At 37.9% G+C, this 18128-nt stretch overlaps 1 protein-coding gene across 1 annotated transcript; it reads right to left on the bottom strand.

Moving 5' to 3' along the window:
- Nucleotides 1-7241: 7241 nt before the first annotated feature.
- On the bottom strand, nucleotides 7242-17874 carry LOC139688002 (CD63 antigen-like). The gene is made up of 5 exons (XM_071585399.1): nucleotides 17791-17874; nucleotides 12437-12628; nucleotides 10908-11078; nucleotides 8670-8873; nucleotides 7242-7392 (listed from the first exon to the last, which is right to left on the bottom strand). The coding sequence occupies exons 1-5, from the start codon at nucleotides 17848-17850 to the stop codon at nucleotides 7321-7323; spliced, it is 699 nt and encodes a 232-aa protein (XP_071441500.1). The 5' UTR covers nucleotides 17851-17874; the 3' UTR covers nucleotides 7242-7320.
- Nucleotides 17875-18128: the final 254 nt, after the last annotated feature.

The raw sequence follows: 18128 nt of genomic DNA, 5'->3' as shown, positions 1-18128 counted from the left end.
AATTCTAGTAAATGCTTGGCGAAGAGAGAGTTGTTATTCTGATTTTTGTGACACCTAGCGTGTTCCTTGACTCGTAACTTGATATTCCTGCCGGTCTGACCGACATAAACGCTGTTGCAATCCTCGCATTTCAGTTTATAAATGCCTGATTTGAGAAGGCTATCCTGGGTGTCTTTTCCATTGGCTAGAAGTTTGGAGAGGGTTATGGGTGGGTAGAAGGCTGCTTTGAGTGAGGTGGGTAGGCAGTTGGAAATCCTATATGAAAGATCTCCCAGAAACGGGATCGAGCACCACTTAAAATCTTTAGATACTGCGGGCTGAGATACGAAAATGCTTTTTATGGCCATTGCTTTTTGTTTTTTCCGTAGTAATGTGTCAACTAGTTTGGGGTTGAAACCATTGTTGGTAGCTATATTAGTGATATTCACGAGTTCAATTTTGAAGTTTTTGGGGGAAAGGGGGATGTGTAGGAGGCGGTGGATCATGGAGTGGAGGGCTGCGTGTTTGTGAGAAAAGTGGTGTGCGGAATCATTAGAAATTATATGGTCTGTATATGTGGGTTTCCTATAAATTGCAAATTCGTGTCTATTATCCCTAATTGTGATTGTCAAGTCGAGGAAGTTGATGGTGCCGTTGACGTCTTTTTCCATGGAGAAGGAGATATTCCGATGAAGAGTGTTTAGGAAATTAAGGAAGGAGTCTAACTGTCGGTTGGTTCCGGTCCATAGGCATAGTATATCGTCCACGTAACGAAACCAATAGCCCACGTTACGTGGACGATATACTATGCCTATGGACCGGAACCAACCGACAGTTAGACTCCTTCCTTAATTTCCTAAACACTCTTCATCGGAATATCTCCTTCTCCATGGAAAAAGACGTCAACGGCACCATCAACTTCCTCGACTTGACAATCACAATTAGGGATAATAGACACGAATTTGCAATTTATAGGAAACCCACATATACAGACCATATAATTTCTAATGATTCCGCACACCACTTTTCTCACAAACACGCAGCCCTCCACTCCATGATCCACCGCCTCCTACACATCCCCCTTTCCCCCAAAAACTTCAAAATTGAACTCGTGAATATCACTAATATAGCTACCAACAATGGTTTCAACCCCAAACTAGTTGACACATTACTACGGAAAAAACAAAAAGCAATGGCCATAAAAAGCATTTTCGTATCTCAGCCCGCAGTATCTAAAGATTTTAAGTGGTGCTCGATCCCGTTTCTGGGAGATCTTTCATATAGGATTTCCAACTGCCTACCCACCTCACTCAAAGCAGCCTTCTACCCACCCATAACCCTCTCCAAACTTCTAGCCAATGGAAAAGACACCCAGGATAGCCTTCTCAAATCAGGCATTTATAAACTGAAATGCGAGGATTGCAACAGCGTTTATGTCGGTCAGACCGGCAGGAATATCAAGTTACGAGTCAAGGAACACGCTAGGTGTCACAAAAATCAGAATAACAACTCTCTCTTCGCCAAGCATTTACTAGAATTCAACCACAGCAGTGACTTTGTCCCAGAGATATTACACACACTCCCAAAAGGATTAAAAATGGACGCTCTCGAGCAATTAGAGATTAGAAGGCACTTGGTGAACCCCAACACGACACTTTGTAATGAGCAATTATTCCCATACCCCTCCCCACTCCTCTCCGAGAAATTAGCCTGGAAATGGTCAAAACAATCCATCAACGCACCTGCGAGCCCCCACCCCCCTCAAATCCTTCCAACCCTCCCCGCCCCCACTCTGTCCTGAGGGTATACTATATATGCTTGCTCTGTCTGTTTTGCAAATTTGTACCTGATGATGCCGCAAGTCGGTGAAACGCGTCGTGCCGTATAATAAAATCTGTGGAAAAGTACGAGTCTTTCTTTCTATTTCAATAATGGATATCAATTACTTCCACGAAGTGAAGCCTGAAACAATAGAATATATCTAAATTTCCTCTCTCAGTCTCTCGCTTTGTACACTCTAACTCTCCTGTCCTCATAATTTCCCTAACATTTCATTGTGGCAGTGATCGGACGTCCGCTGCGTGTTTCATCAACAATTATGGCTTTTCCAGGCTCGCAACCACGAAGTTTTACTACCATTTGATTTACAGTAGAACTATCAACAGCATCGTCACCATTAACAGCCTTTAAACGACAATGAATCTCAGTAGGAGTCACTTTTTCAGCAGTTAAAAATTCAATAACAGCACGCTGTTTAACTCGCGTTGACATAGCACCAGAACACGTCTCCATATTACCGCTTCTCGAAACACACTGGAAGAATGAAACGACCTCAAACCTGCGCATGCATGTTTAGGGGGAATGTTACTTTTACATGCCACCAGGAGTGCTTCTGAAGGACATTTTGTTTGTGGTCTACAAGTATGTGTTTTCAGCCTACCCGAAGAATACAATTTATTTGTCTGTTTTATAGATTTTTTGAGGGTGTTTAAAAGAGTGAATTGGGTGGAATTATTTAATTTATTGCAAAAAATAGGAGTGAATTGGAGGAATAGGCGAGTATCCACAACATGCAATAGTCACGGGCTGCTCAGGTGCAAGTGGCTTTTGCAGAGTTGGGAGGGGCAGTGCTAGTAAGAGGAGTAAGAAATGGGTATCCATTATCGTCCTTGCTGTGCAACGTATATTTGGAGGAACTGGAGGTAGGAATGAAAATCGGTGGAAAATTCATAAAATCAGGTTTGCTGATGGTCAAATGTTCGTTTTCCAGCCAGCCAAAGGTTTGCAAACGTTGTTGAGAGCATTGGAATATTGATGCGTTTGGTATGGAATGAGAACAAACATTAATAAAACAAAGGTAATGCTGTTTTAACAAAAAGAGAAAGGCTAATTTAAACGTAAAAATAGGAGGGCAAAATAGAGCAGGTGGAACACATTATCTATCTTGGACCAAAATGGGTAAAGTAGCAGCAACATAAGGAGAAGAACTACATTAGGCCAAGAAACTTTCATAAGGAAGAGGGAATTGATGACTTGGATGTTGATTAAGGAGGTTGAGAAATGGGTTATGGTTTTGTAAGATGCGGAAACCTGGTCATTGAAGTAAGTTGATAGGAGTAGATTGGAGGCTTTTGAAATGTTGATGAGAAGGAGGCTGGAAAAGGTAAAATGGACTGATGGGAAAAAACACGAGGAAGTGCTGGGAATAATGGGGGAGAAAAGAGAATTATTGGGAGAAATCCAAAGGAGGTAGAAAAGATGAAATCAGAGCATTTTGATTGGCAGTGGGATGTTGAATTCTGTAATAGAGGGAAGAATGTTTAGCAAATGAGGAGGGGGACGGAATGAGGTAGGCATGTTAGACGGAATGAAGGATGGAAGAAAGTATGCAGAATTTTAAAGATACTGCAGTGGTCGATTTCAGATTTTGTTTTTGTTCAGGAAAGGGAAGAAAGTTATTGTTGTACAATTGTTTATGCAGGGTCCATTCAAAACCTACTTTAGCCGGTAGAGAACCTATAATAATAAATATTTAATGAATGCAGATTTCTCACCTTCCTATACTTCCACTTCCTTTTGTACAGCTTTTAAGAGTTTTGTATTTCATTGTAATTCATCAGTTTTTTCAAAACTCCTTATTTCGCAGAGGAATCATCGATGTGTTAACCTTTGACACAGTAAAACATTGGTCTTCAATTTTCTGAACTGGTATAGTGTAGCTTGCTCTCATTCAAATGACATAATAGCATCCCTATGCCGTGCCCAGCCAACCGGCTCATTGCTACAAGTGTATTATTTAACTACATATTATAATCAAAGTCATTTTTCTTATTCTTTCATTAATTCAATATCACAATTTCGATTCAGCCTTAATAATTGTTAATCATCTCCGCGGTCGCTGCAATCACTATAGTCTGCTAACTATTTTTACTATAGGAGGTGACTATTTAATTTTTAGCCATCAGTGTCCTCAACCATCCATATTCATAACTCTTACATCATTAAATAAGCCATTTTGTGGGTTCATTAAATTCTTCTTGCCTGTTTCTTGCTTCTTGGACCACATTCCACTGCTACTAAGATCATTCCACCATTCCGAGGGAAATGCATTCGCCATTAATTTCATTTTGACTTTTCATATATACAAAGGATCAATCACTCAAGGTGTCATGTAAAATTTTCCCTTAAATTGAATCTTCTGAATGTGGAGAATAAAGTCACATTCATCTTTTCTCCATACTCCTGTAATGAGAGCGATTCTGAGTAGTACTCTTCATCCAAATTAAGGATGATTTTTTTCCCATTCCACATTTAGTAATTAGTATTTCATTTACATATATTTCACTGCAAAATCACCATATTCCATACTTCTGTCCATAATTCCACCAGCTTCCAATAGCCAAAATGACCAAAATGCTTTCATAATGTTATTAATTTGTTCCACACCCAAGGCAGCCTGCATATTGCCACTCGCAAGAGATCAGTGGCAGACCACTGCAGATTCAAGGTTATCATTTACCCAATACTTGTATATCGCACTCTCCATCACCATGGTGGCTTTAAGTTCTTGTGCATTGCGTGGCTTCAGCGACTGATGCCAAGGTAGAGTAGTGAAGGAGTTGATGAGTGTGTCTGTGGCCTTTTGAATAGGAATACTGCATAGCTACATAATAAAACCTCGAAACTACAGGTTCTATAGTTATCAACTTTACCAATTCTTAAATTACAGTCTGTTACATAATATAGTCTCTTATATAATTAAATTATATAAGAATTACAGTCAACACACTACCAGAGCAGGATTCATACTGGAGTCCGCATGTAGGGACATTAAGATGCCAAGATGGTGACTCTTGCCCTACCTACTGCCATACCAGGCCGAAAAGTAAGTTACTTTCTTGACAGCCTTCATATTTGATATTCCTTCGTTTATAATGTCTATTCATCAAAGTTCATAAATATAAGAATTTTTATTTATCAAAGAACGCCTTTATTTTGTAAAAAATGAAATCAACCAAGTGTTACATTTCAATGCAACATTTTCAGAGTATAAAAATTATTTGCCTTGACTGGGATTAGAACCGAGATCCCTAAATATCCGGTCGAGTGATTTAGCCTCTTAAGCTATCGAGGCATCCTCTTAAACTCTGAAATTTTGATTGAGGGATCTGGGTTTGAATCCCAGTCAAGGCAAATGATTTTTACACTCTGAAAATGTTGCATTGAAATGCACATTAGCAGATAACTCCATTAAAAGTTTTTGTTACGGCATCTCCCACAGTTTCTTTGGAAGTGTTACATTGTTGAAAATTCTCCAATTGCTGATTTATAGAAGCTGAACATGTAGATATAAATAATGTGTTGAAACAACAAACTCAAAATTTTGATTCCAGTGAATCATGTTACCAAACAGAGAACTGGAATCTTCTAAATTTAAATACTGATTTTACTTCCTACTGAAGATTTCCTAGCTATAAATGGATTCCAACAGATGTGTCCAATTAGAGATCAAAGAAACATTAGATTTTTTCCTAGAATGCCATATTGTAAGAATATTTGTAAAAAATCACCAATTGTTAATTAATTCACCATGATGCATGGCATAACACTAAAACACATCTAGTTAAATTTTTTATTCAAACAGTTAAGATCCAAGATAAATGCTGTTTTCATGCTCAGGCAATCAAATTCAATATAATCTCCAAAAACCAACCAACTAACTAAATAAAAGACAGCAGGATCTCAGGATTATGATTAATTTATTTTTATCAGACCTTTACTCTGTCTCATTAATTGTTTGCCATTTTGGTTCGGTAAAGGTTGCTTTAAATAAATTCAGTTTTGTAGTCATTCCAGAAATCCATCATAAAAATAGTTCAGATTTTTCAAACAAGTGGCAACACCCAATTATTACCAATGACCAAATCTAACTGCATAGATATTGTTTGAAAATTACTACTTAGATATTGTAATTATTATTTTTACCAGTGCTGCTGATCTAGGTTGCTGTTGCTTGAAGTCTTAACTAAGGCCTAACTTTATATTTTGAGTAAATTGTTTCACTCCCTCATAATATTCTAAGGGCTATGCAGTTTTTCTTCCCATCATGGAAAAGTATATTCCTATACTACAATAACTGCACTGGTATGATTGAAAGACCTCCCTAAAAACTTCTACAAATTATAATTTTGATAAATATCAACAAAAAATGGCAACTACATGTTTTGAGAACAATATACAGATTGCAGAGTCTATATTATAATTTAGGCTAAAATAATTTTTCTCCGATTTCTGTTTTAAATCTTGCTTTCAGGCTGACCTCATAAACATCAACTGGTCATTATAATTAAATTTTTGAAACACTTCTTTTTCTGATATCTTGAACGTAATAGATACTTTATTTCAAAGGAAAAATCAGTATAAGTTTTACTCAAAATTTTTGTTTTAGAGGGATTATATAAAAGTGAAAAGAAAGCAAGGGAAACAGTTTTAAAATCATTCACAGACCACCCAAGCATAGTAAAAAATTTGCAACAGATCTGGGTTTTACATTCTAGCCAATAGTGTCTTCTTTCATGTAATAGGCGGAAAGGTTCCCATTTTAAATTTATCGCAAGAGTAGATTCTAAGGTTAAATAATTAAGTTAATTTTTGTATAGGTGACAGGTTCATATTATTTCACAGCATATTTCCTAATATTTACACTGGGGATGATGAATGGATGCCATTGGGAAACAGCTATCCTGTGCTGTTTCCCATGGCTAAGACTTATTAGACTGTGCTTACTAATTTTTTCCAGTAGATTTCTTGGCAAATAATTCTGTTGCTAATATTTTGGTAACTGGGTGGACTTCGTTTGACCCTTCCTGGATAAAGATTAGATAAAATACAAAAATTTTCTGTCACAAAATGAGCCACAATGCACAATATTTGAGTGCCATTTTACCCAATGGCAAATGTCTTGCATTAATGGCGGCCCTTGGTATATGATAACACTGATCTCCGAGTGTCCAAAACTCCCTTGGAATCTTAGAGATGTATCAGGAATTTACTATGAGACCCCAAAAATAATATGGGACTCATCAGTAACAGATAGATTGCATATTTGGATTTTCTGATTGAATAACATGAAAATTCCTGCCCAAAACGTATGTTTTGGGCAGGAAAAACACACTTTTTCAAACATACATTTCAGGTTTCCCCCTCATTTCTGATCTATATTCTAAATGTTTTATGAATGAACATCACACAGCTATAAAAAACCGTATTTACTCTCAAAATGTTTTCATTCACTTGTTTGAAACATTAAAAAATCTTATGACATCTTTGAATTATACTTAATCATGTATATTTTCTTCTTTCCTCATTTTTTATTGAATTGGCTAAGCAGCAACCGAACACAATTCCAACAACCTGTAAAAGGAAATGAAATGCTTTTAGTGTATGCCCTTTTGACCAATACCTTTAAGAGAGTTCTAATTGAGTAATAAACCTTAATGGCATTTGAATCAATCAAATAGATTTAGAAAGAGGTGAAAATATAAAATATTTTCCTGCACCAGCAAAATAATTTTGAAACCAATAGAACCCTGGTTAAAAATAATTTTTAACCATTATGTTCAATAATTGGTCATTACCAGCACACTTTGCCTCAACACAGCCTTCGCTTATTTTTAGTGTCAGCTATTTGATGATTAAAAACTACAAGAAGAAAAATATTTGTCAAATTTTAATTTCACTTCAAGTTTAAATATCAAACTTAAAACTATTACCAGATATCAAAATAGGAAAGCATAAGTAAAAATTGAGTAACTTGAAAAAATTCCCTCATAATCATGAAAATGTCTTTTAGGAAATAGCATGGAAATTAGTGAACTGCATTAATTTTTTCCTTTTAAGTCCCTCTCCTTAAAAATGTCGATTAAAATGTTTGTATTATATTTACTACAATAACATTTGTATTATATTTACTACAATAACATTAATTACATTTGCTACAATAAAAACAATTTGAATAATACTACTGCTGCACATATGATTAAAAATTGATACGTGTCATTTCATCTATCATATTTTCTTCACTCTAGCGGTTGTGCTTTGAAACATAATCTCAATTTATTAATGACTTTTGTGGTAATTTATATTTTTCTTTGTTTACCTAGTGGGATTTTACACATTCATCACTTATCACTTTTTTCATCTATTTTTTTGTAGTTTTTACAGTGAAATGTTGTGAAAGGGCGTCAGGCCCGTAATTTCGTGTATTTCTTTTTCTACAAAAATAAAACTACACGCCTTGCTTGGCAACGCTTTAAGCAGCTCAAAAATACGCGAAATTTGAAAAAAGTAATTTAATATGTACGTATACTCAATAATCAACGCTTGAAGAGAGATAACGATGACGCGCAGGTGTGATCTTGTAGAAAAGTGAACACATGGAGAACTCACGGAGGCATGTCCGAAACATGAGGATAAAATCGTCTTCTTTTCTTCCCGAACCTTAGCCTCACAAAATTGAGTAACATATACCCAGGATCTAGATTTTATGTATCAATCACGAAATTCCACCGGTTAAGTGACCTATGCAAATGGCGAGGGAATTGTCAGCACATCGATATGCCCACTGTAATGATCGTACGCGAATTTCGATAATAAAAACGAGTGGTTTGAGGAGGACGAAGGAAACTTACCTCGACGACACATATCCCAATGGCGACCCCACCCACCACGTTCCCGGCCCAAGAGCCAACGTCCAAGACCGTCGGCAGGCAACCTTTCTTGTACCGGTTTGGGGTTATCAGAGTGCAGTTCCCCTTGTAGTCACTATCACAGCAGGACTGAGGTAGCGACACGCTCTTCCAAAAAGAAGGGTCGTGCAATCCGCAGCATTCGAACTAGGGGAGCAGTTTTGAATTTATTAATTAGCAATCCATGAGAGATAAAACTCGAAAATTGAAATCGCACAAATATTAGATTAAAAATCTAACTGGGTGAAATCGAGGATACACGCAGTGAGACGTAGAAGAACGTAATAAGATAGAATAATGTATTCCAACTTCTTTTTAGAACTTTGCTCCAATGATATTCAAATCATATTTTATTCGCACGTGCAGATTTTATATTACTTGAAGAGAATTTTGATATTAAAGTATCATGAACTAGCATGGAACAGACAAGTTGATTAAATTCATGCGGATAGAGGCAGGCATTTCATTTATTATATTTTTTGTATTTCATGAACTATATTTCGCTCTAGTACATGCTCTTTTTGAAATCCTCTTCAGGGTAGGCAAAGCAAATGAAACGTATTTGTATTTTATAGCTTAGAGAAATGACACGCGTGCACTGCTTCCTTTCATAGTGTCGTGTATTTGAATATGATCTTCTTTGGTCTCGGCCACTTTTAGAAATTTCTACGTGTGCTCTTTTTTCCTTGAGATTAACAACAATCTTGAGAGTCTCTTCGGCCATCTACGCGTCTCGATATATTCTTTTCATTTTCACTCACCTCAACTTCTCTAAAATCATTTTGACATAAACTTTTAGCATACCCTTAATCATTTTTAATTACTTTGATCATCAAAATACTCCCAAAAAGAATTTCTGACTATGTATTCATTGCAGGTAAAATCATCACTTTTATTCTTTATTGAATATGTTCCAGTACCCTATTTTTGTTTAGCCCCTTTTTAGACAATTCCAAAACATTATTTCCTTTAAAAATCTTCCTGCATTTTTTTCACTACGTTCACTCATATCTTTTCTTGCTTTCTTTCACGTTTTTTACCTTCAGCCTTCTTTTTCTCCTTATAAACATGTTTTCTCCCGTAATTCTTCGACATCGGCTGCAATCACCCTCATGAACATATGTCTCTTTCTTTGCGTGCACACCATAATATTTCATTTCCTCATACTCCGTAAGCATCACCTTCCATTCTACCGGTCTCCCCTTTTCCAAATCCCATGTCCATTCCCACAACAGTCATACGTTTCAAACCTTCCCTCGCTTTTCCATTTTCGATAGAATTTTCCTGTTATGTCCCCTTTGGCTCATCCACATGCCTGCAAACTACGTTCTTACATTATTTACTTCCAGTAATTCAGCTGCTTTTTCTCAATTTTTTAAGATGTCTACATCTTCCTCGAATCCCGCTTTCTCCCATGGCCCACTTTTGAGATAGATACAGGTATGCAGTGTTTTTTTCACATTTCACCACCTCTAGTTGCTCTCGTGTCCTTCGCTGACTGTCCGTTTCTCATAATATAAAATTAAATAAATCAAGCTCTTGGGCTTAGTCCTTTGCCATTCATCAGATGAATAAGTTTATGCCAAAGAAAAACTATGCAGAGAATAAGTTATTTTTCCATGCACGAGCCAAGTGTTCGTTGATACCATTCACTCTAGGTCACCAAGGGGCCAAAACGTATTTATCAGTGGCACTCCTAACTCGTACAACATTCATGCCACGCAATGCTGCTGCTTTTCCACCACTCATTCAAAACTCATCAGTTTTCACAGGAATTCACCGTTCACGATTTTCATCGCTCCATCCACTTGTTAAAATGATAATGCTCAAATCCTAGCTGTCGTACAAACTGCAAGAGGAAGCTTATTTTATACGATCCCTGAAATACTTTAGTTTTCAAGTAGATAATCATCGAATAAGATGTAATATTAAATGTACAATGACAAAGAATGTTTCTACCAATTATTTAAAAAAAGGAAATTGAATGAAAGTTTCTTATGGTGAGATTAGTAACTACCATATTTAAAGTTTGAAATTAAAATATGGACTTCAGGAAATGACCAACGAATCCAGTAAAATTTGTTAGAAAATATGAATAAATTGAGAATTTATAATGCATGAAAATTGGAATTAATAATTATTAATTTAGTGGTAGTGTTACATGTACAGGTGAATACTCACGGCATGCTGAAGATCATCGACAAGTGCTTTGTCATCGGAGGATATTTTATAGTCTCCGTATATTTCCGTCAGATTTTCTTCAACAATTTTATTGAAGCTATCACGGTACACGAAGGCCAGAACTGCGATCACTACTTGCACTACGAAAACACAGCACAGCAGTACTGAATACTGTAAAAGAGAAATTAATTTAAAGTAATTTATGGGGCTGACAAAAAAATCATTCCGCAAGGTCTCCCTATTGCACAATCTGCTCATAGTTTTTGTATCTACATACAATCGATGTGTTTATACTTAATTGATAGAAACTTTGCCCAGAAAAAAATATTTTTCTTCACCAGGAGTCATGCCCGGGTATAACTGATTTTCAACGGTTCCTTTCATGGTGGATCCATTGCTTTAATTTTGAAGAACAATTTGTGTACTAACTCACAGCCAAATGCGATAAAGAATTGACCGTCATTTTACGATGAAAATTCATATCCCAGTAACTTTTACCTGCGCCCTGGATAAAATCTCATTTTAATTTGGCAATGCAACAAAGTATGGACGAAAGGGGATATTTGTTGAAGTAAATAATATATTAGATATGTTGTCAAACACAATCCTAAAATCTTTTTGTTCATAATGTCAATAATGAAATGATAGAAATAACGGTGTTAAATGTTTTCTTGGATAGTAATCAAATCCATTTCTTCTTCATTAGAACAATATCGATCCCTTATCCCACAAAAGGGTAAAGCGAAAATATGTGACCATAGGATTATGGGTCCTGGATGAACTAGACGAAGATCAGTTTGAATTTAAAAAGGAGAGTTAAGCTTACATTTGCAGTAATGAGAAAAATAGTAGAAAATAATACAGGATATGCACGTAGTTAGGCGGCCTTTGCGTTCTTCGTGGATTTCGAGGTAATCTACGGAGGATCGGGATGGGAAGTGATCCTAAAAACAATCCCATTAGAAATCATCTAAGAATTCAACAAAAAAAGGGAACAACTCGCGGTAAAATTTTCTACAATAAAATGAAAACGTGCCCGAAGAAGGTCAATAATGGGCATTTACAACGAAATAAAATATATTGGAAATACAGAGAGTAGGCAAGTCGGTTTATTTAGTTATGTATAGTCACATCAGCGAAATACTGGGGCATGGTGCTAACCCAAATTGAGTATGCATAATACAGCGACAACTGAAAAACTAATATGAGGAGTCTCCCCCTTTCAAGCTTGGACATTACGAAGAGTAGGTAATGATGAAAAGGGGTACAATCATGCAAGCTGTACTCAAGTACTTTATATTAAGTGCTTTTTCATTTAAGTACCCTCCAAGCCACCGTTAGGGTGTGTGGTACGGGGTGAACACGCACCAGATTATACTAATAGAATAACAACTAGAAAGAGCATTCAAGCATTATGTTTACCAAAAGTATGAACAACTTGTGGGTTTGGGTATTACCCTTCGAATTCTACCCTCGTCGTTTCAAGGCAATAGTGTTAATATCTTAATATCAATAAGGTAATATCTTACCGATATGAGCATGCCATGGCTCTCCCTTGCAGCACCACAGCATCCCAGGAAGGACAAAATGAAGATAATAGACCCAAGGACGATCACCACTACGGCCGGCACATCGAACTTCCCATGATCCACCGCGTCGACAATGGAACTCATTTTGGTGTTTACTAGTGCACCCATTATGATGAGCCCAAGTCCTGCCAGCTATAAAATATACCAAGAGAATGAAGTATAAATACACATATTTCAAAGTTAGACTCGCTCCACGCAGAACAATGAAATCGATCATTCCAGCGTGTCGTGGCACACAACAATGGAACGTGGAGATTGGCGAGCGTGATTTCTAGGAAACAAATTACATACGATTCGATTCATTAACACGCCGCGTCTATGCACGATACTCACGTGCCCTTTCAATATTAACTGTCCTCTACGTCAAGGGTGCGGATGATAGCAATATGTTTTGTTTGAGCAAGTGAAATAAGTAATTTTCCACAGGAAAGGTCTTTCAGTCGACTTAAAAATTTGTTTTTTTCTAACGTCAAACTTTCCCTTCCTCGAAACAGAAATTTGAAAATGAGGCAAATAGTACCTGAGAATCTCATGGATCTAATTTCTTTGCTCACGAGGCTGGGCAGGGTTTCAGGTATATGAGAACTTCCGTAGGTCATCCGTTCTTTCGTAGTTTTTGGGCACAATGTGATTTGTTTCGTAAACTCAACTCTTTTAAAATCACTGAGAATAAACTTCGGACGGAAATGACATCCGCCAAAAAGATCGGACGAGAAAAGGACGAGGATGATGGAAATCTTCTGATCCCTCCCTCCCTTCCCCGCTTGCTGCACCGAAGAGTTAGCCCGTCACGGCCAATGCTCTCGCTTGAACGCCTGTTTCTAAGTTGCGTTGTGAATTGAATCGATTGCATTGGCCATAAATCCAGTGAAATTCTCACTAAGCTGCAAGAGAAGATAAACTTAGACCATCTTTTTAAGAAAATTGCACAGTAGTGCTAAGTTTACTATTCGCCAGGAGGATTACAACATTTTTACGAATGGCGATCATATTTTTTTTCCTTAACCCTGGAGTTCCCAATTGTATCCTCCTGCAGAATCGCTTTGAAACAGACTTGGCAGGCAGAAGTAAACAAATATGGCCTTAACAGAAATAAGGCCATATTTGTTTACTTCTATCGGATTATGATGATTGGCATAGCGGTTGCGCGCAACGCACTGCAATTTTTCAAATATAACGGGTACACTGGTAAAAGTAATTACTAGTCAGGCTACCAACAGAATGGTGGTGTTGTATATACACGGGTTCTCCCTTCTCCGATGGAATTAATGGGCGAAGTGCATCGACTGTAATTTAGTTCATACAACCGTCAAGATGACTTCCTCCATTCGAAGGGAGCATTTGGGAAACTGATTATTTTTTAAATATTTTTTAGTCCCCCTGCAAGCCAGCGCTAGGGTGTGTGTCAGGGGGCGAACACACACCAGACTAACTTTGACACGAATATTTCTACCCGTACCGCGGTCGAATAATGTTATTCTGATACCTTATCGTTCGTGAAAAAAATGAAATCTTAAATCTATCTGTTCCACACTCACTCTCTCATTTTATTGACATGACATCGCCTACCGCCGTACTATGGGGGTAATAATACATTTTCAACATCATTGCTAACGAGACATCCTATCAATTTATCTGGAATTTAATCTTCGCTCCGTGAGTGATTCCCAGCCTAGCTGCTCTAATATTACGCTACTAAATTTATCACAACAACGTTTTACAAATCTCGCTCCTCTACGCTGCATGCGATCCGATTCGGCAACCAATCCGACTTCATGAAGAACCCATATACTTGAAGCATACTCTAAAATGAGGCCTTACCAGCGAAAAATAATATTTCTCAATGAGGCCTTACCAGCGAAAGATAATATTTCTCTTTAAATTTTTCATCACATTTCCCCAGTACCCTTCTAATAAATCCTAATTATTTGTTAGCATGCCCACACATTTTCGGTATACTATATATTTCACCCAGTAGAGGTCGTGAGTGAGGGTTACGCTCAAGTATTTAATAGAGTCTACACATTCCATTTCGGTGTTCCCGATATAGTAGGCGCTCGGGAGGGTATTGCTCTTTCTCCAAAAATTCTTCACTACACATTTTTTCAAAGTTTACTTCCGATTGCCAAGTGTCGTACCAGCGTTGTATGGCGTTTAGGGCATCTGCTAAAGCTGCTTTATCCTCAGGAATACGGATATCTCGGCAAACCACTGCATCATCGGCTAATAAACGTATATTTTTAGTGAAGACTGAGTTAATGTAGTTAACGTAAATAAGAAATAAAATAAGTGAAAAGTCTTGTACATGTCATCAGAATGTTGGCTGAAAGAATATTTGGAACATTGCGCCCTCATTGAGAGTCAATTTTCCGTTTTTCTATAGCCTTTTTCTAAAGGTAGAAAGAAGTTATGATGTCGAGGCCAAGGTCTTGTTTGATATAAGTAAGCGTTTATCAAGACCCCACTCCCTTCCCACTCTCATAATTGGATGGACTTTCCGAAGATAGGCGGCTCTGTTCCCTCGAAACATACTGACGTTATCAGCTTTTCCCGTGGCATTTTGTACCCCTCTGCTGAGCTGTTGGCCTGAGGGAATGCGCCTACCTTCATTCAACATAGCCTGCATTTTTAGGCGAGAGATTTCCTTGACAAAAAATGAGCTTGAAACTAAATATATCTGGGTGAATTTTTATCCCAAACCCAAGGTGAAATGCGGAAAAGGATTGAACGAAGAGGAAATAGAGATGGCTGTAAAAGATATCCCCGAGGCGCATGGCTTGGAAACTTTGAAATTTACAGAATGAATGCCCTATGTCAGTCAAGTGGTGTGTTATCAAAGAATACACGTACACAGTGAAACAGATACAGCGTCGTTCAGCACATATGCCAGGCGAATATACGACAGAATGGCGATATCCTGTGAGCTTTTTGATTCGCTACGTTAGATATTTCGTCTCACAATGATGGATATTCGATTGAGTTGAATGCCCGACTTGGTTTTACAACGAAATATCTTTTTGAAATCGCGGTAGTAACGGGAATATAGTAGCCTAAGCCAAATTTTAGCTCCCCACGCCATTCCTCTCCGTGGAAAATGTTCGGTTCGAAGGGTGAAGCACAGTCTTTCCGAGACTTAAAATGGCCGTTTCCGATTACAGGAAGACGTATTTCCTAGTGCAACAAATGAAGTTCAATAAACATACTTATCCAAAAGTAAATGCACCATGAGGAATAATCAATCGTCAAAAATTAGTCTGTCGTCGTTATTTAGTCTCATTACTTACCACATGTGATCGCGCACAGAATTAAATATTTTAGTTTAGTTTAGATTTACAACTACTGGATTGCATTTTCAAAAGGCTGAGATCTGGGGTTAAATAGCTAACTACGTATTTCATTCTATGGGCGAATACATTTAGTAGAGATGGGTTTAAAGGAGTTTAATCAACAGCATTCTCTTGGATTTTCGTCCTCCGGATGTAATCGTTCCTTGATAAGGGAACTGGTGCTTTCAGTATTTGAATCGACCTATTTCGATTCGAAATGGCCGCAAAAAAAACTTGAATGTTTATCCAGTTCGTTAAATACAGTCCACTCATCCGGACGTTACTTTTGTCGAAGTTCATTTATGTTTGATGAAATAAGCCTCGTATTTCCTCAAAATTTAAATATTTGGGAAAGTATGAAAATGCACCATTGATTGCTCGGTGAAAGGCAGCTACGATAATAAAACGCGAACACCCGCTTTCCGTTAAAACGAGTGGTTTATGCACTGCATACCATTTCTCCCATGCAAGTTGTATTCTGCGACCGCGTTCCCAAGATTCGCTTCGAAATTTACACACTTCGATACGTACTCACGAATAGGTCATTTGGCACTGTAAACGGCGTTAGAACGTAAAAGCGAGATTTTTGACTCGAGTCTTCCTGCGCACATGCGTGAAAATTGGCGCCTGGAATGTGATCCGGTAGCGCCGAATCCTCGAGGCTAGGTTGAATGTTTAGTCACTCCGGGCAGAATTTCTAACATTAGGACACCTAGTCCAAACCCAGACCAATTGATCGCACGGTAAAATTTCAGAGAGCCCTCCGCTCCCAAGCCCCATCTCCTCCCTCGTCTTGGATATGGTTGTGCAAGGCCAAACTAAGTACTCTTAAAACTTCGTTATCCACTCGTAACAGATTGTAAAAGAAAAAATGCTGAATGCGACTACTTTCGGATTCATTTGTAAAAAAATAATAATTGCGTAAAATATTTTTCCCGACCAACACGAATAAATTAATTTTTTTATGCGAATCTTTAAAAAATTAAGTCTAGGAATTCAAAAGACTTTAATGGGTGTTCTTAATTCAAATTCATAGTAAAAGTAAAGTTCACGCTCTATTTATTCATTTTCTTCGGATTTTATTTCTACTTCATAGGATTTTTCATTGATATTACGTTATCAACCCAGTGGCCAAGATAAAAACTTAAAACTTAATATAATTCCATCACACCGTCATGGACGTCAAGCTGTTGGACACTAGATCCTTTCATTTAAGCATATTGAGAAGGCAGGATTCCTCTCGCTTTATTAACTCCTTATCCCCGTTACATTTTCAGTCGAAATGTTACAAAATAGCCGGGTAGGTGACAGTATCCTACGACAAGCTCGTCGACTCTCTTTTGTTCAAGTGGCTTAGAGGAAGGTGGATCCAAAGGAATACGTGGAATCCTAATTCGCGAGATTGATAGTGTAACAAGAATTCAACTCCTTTCTCAGGAATATATGCTTATTTTAACTCGATCTTTCGAATTCATTATCGCACGATCATAACGAGTTAGGAAGCTAATTCGCACGGTATTTCTAAGCTAAGGAAGATCAGTCGACAGGTGTCCAGTTGGTTGGACAAATGTTGTCCACCGTCTAAGGTGGCCGCCTGTCCGCCTGTCCTAGGTCCGTTCACTCTCGTCATCGTGGCTCAATCAATATCACACGCGTAAACCATCACCTATTGATAACATCGCGGACACTACTTAATGTTTCCCGCTTACCGCACAGATGAGATTGAAGACGAACACAGCGAGCTTCACCATGGACATTGTGAACCCCATTTTGGTGCACTTTGATAAAAAAATATAAACACTTCAAATTTCCTCCGTGGAGATGAAAAACTCGCGCTCGACTTTCACGGATCACACGTCTGCCAGGAACGAACAAACTTTTGAATGCAGGCTAAGACTCGATCGATGGACACCTAACCCAACACCAGTTATCAGAGTTGCGATAAGGGCGGAATTGATATGGACTCACCGAACATAAGAGGTTGAAAGCGAAGAGTAGGTACTTGACGATCGACGTCGCGCAATCCATTTTGGCGGCTGCTCAAAGAAGTCCACGGATATTTAGACTCGTTCTGCAAGGGGGCCACGAGCTCTCTGTGTCCCAACCACTTGGTTCTCTGGAATATATGTTTTTTTCTTTTTCTTATCAAGCGGAAAACTCCGACACAGCGTCTTTATCTCTCCCCGTAAGGAGAAAGAATGGCCTCAGAGAGTTTAACTCCCTCTTCGTGATGTCACGTGGTTCCATGTTATATATTATGATATGCCAGGCGTGGAATTGCATTCAGTCACTCCCTTATCTTTTTC

The sequence above is a fragment of the Hetaerina americana genome, unplaced genomic scaffold, assembly GCF_022747635.1.
Source record: "Hetaerina americana unplaced genomic scaffold, ioHetAmer1.1.p SCAF_2, whole genome shotgun sequence".
NCBI classification, from domain to species: domain Eukaryota; kingdom Metazoa; phylum Arthropoda; class Insecta; order Odonata; family Calopterygidae; genus Hetaerina; species Hetaerina americana.
Note: the sequence above shows the minus strand (reverse complement) of the source record. Positions and strands in the feature narration are given on the sequence as shown.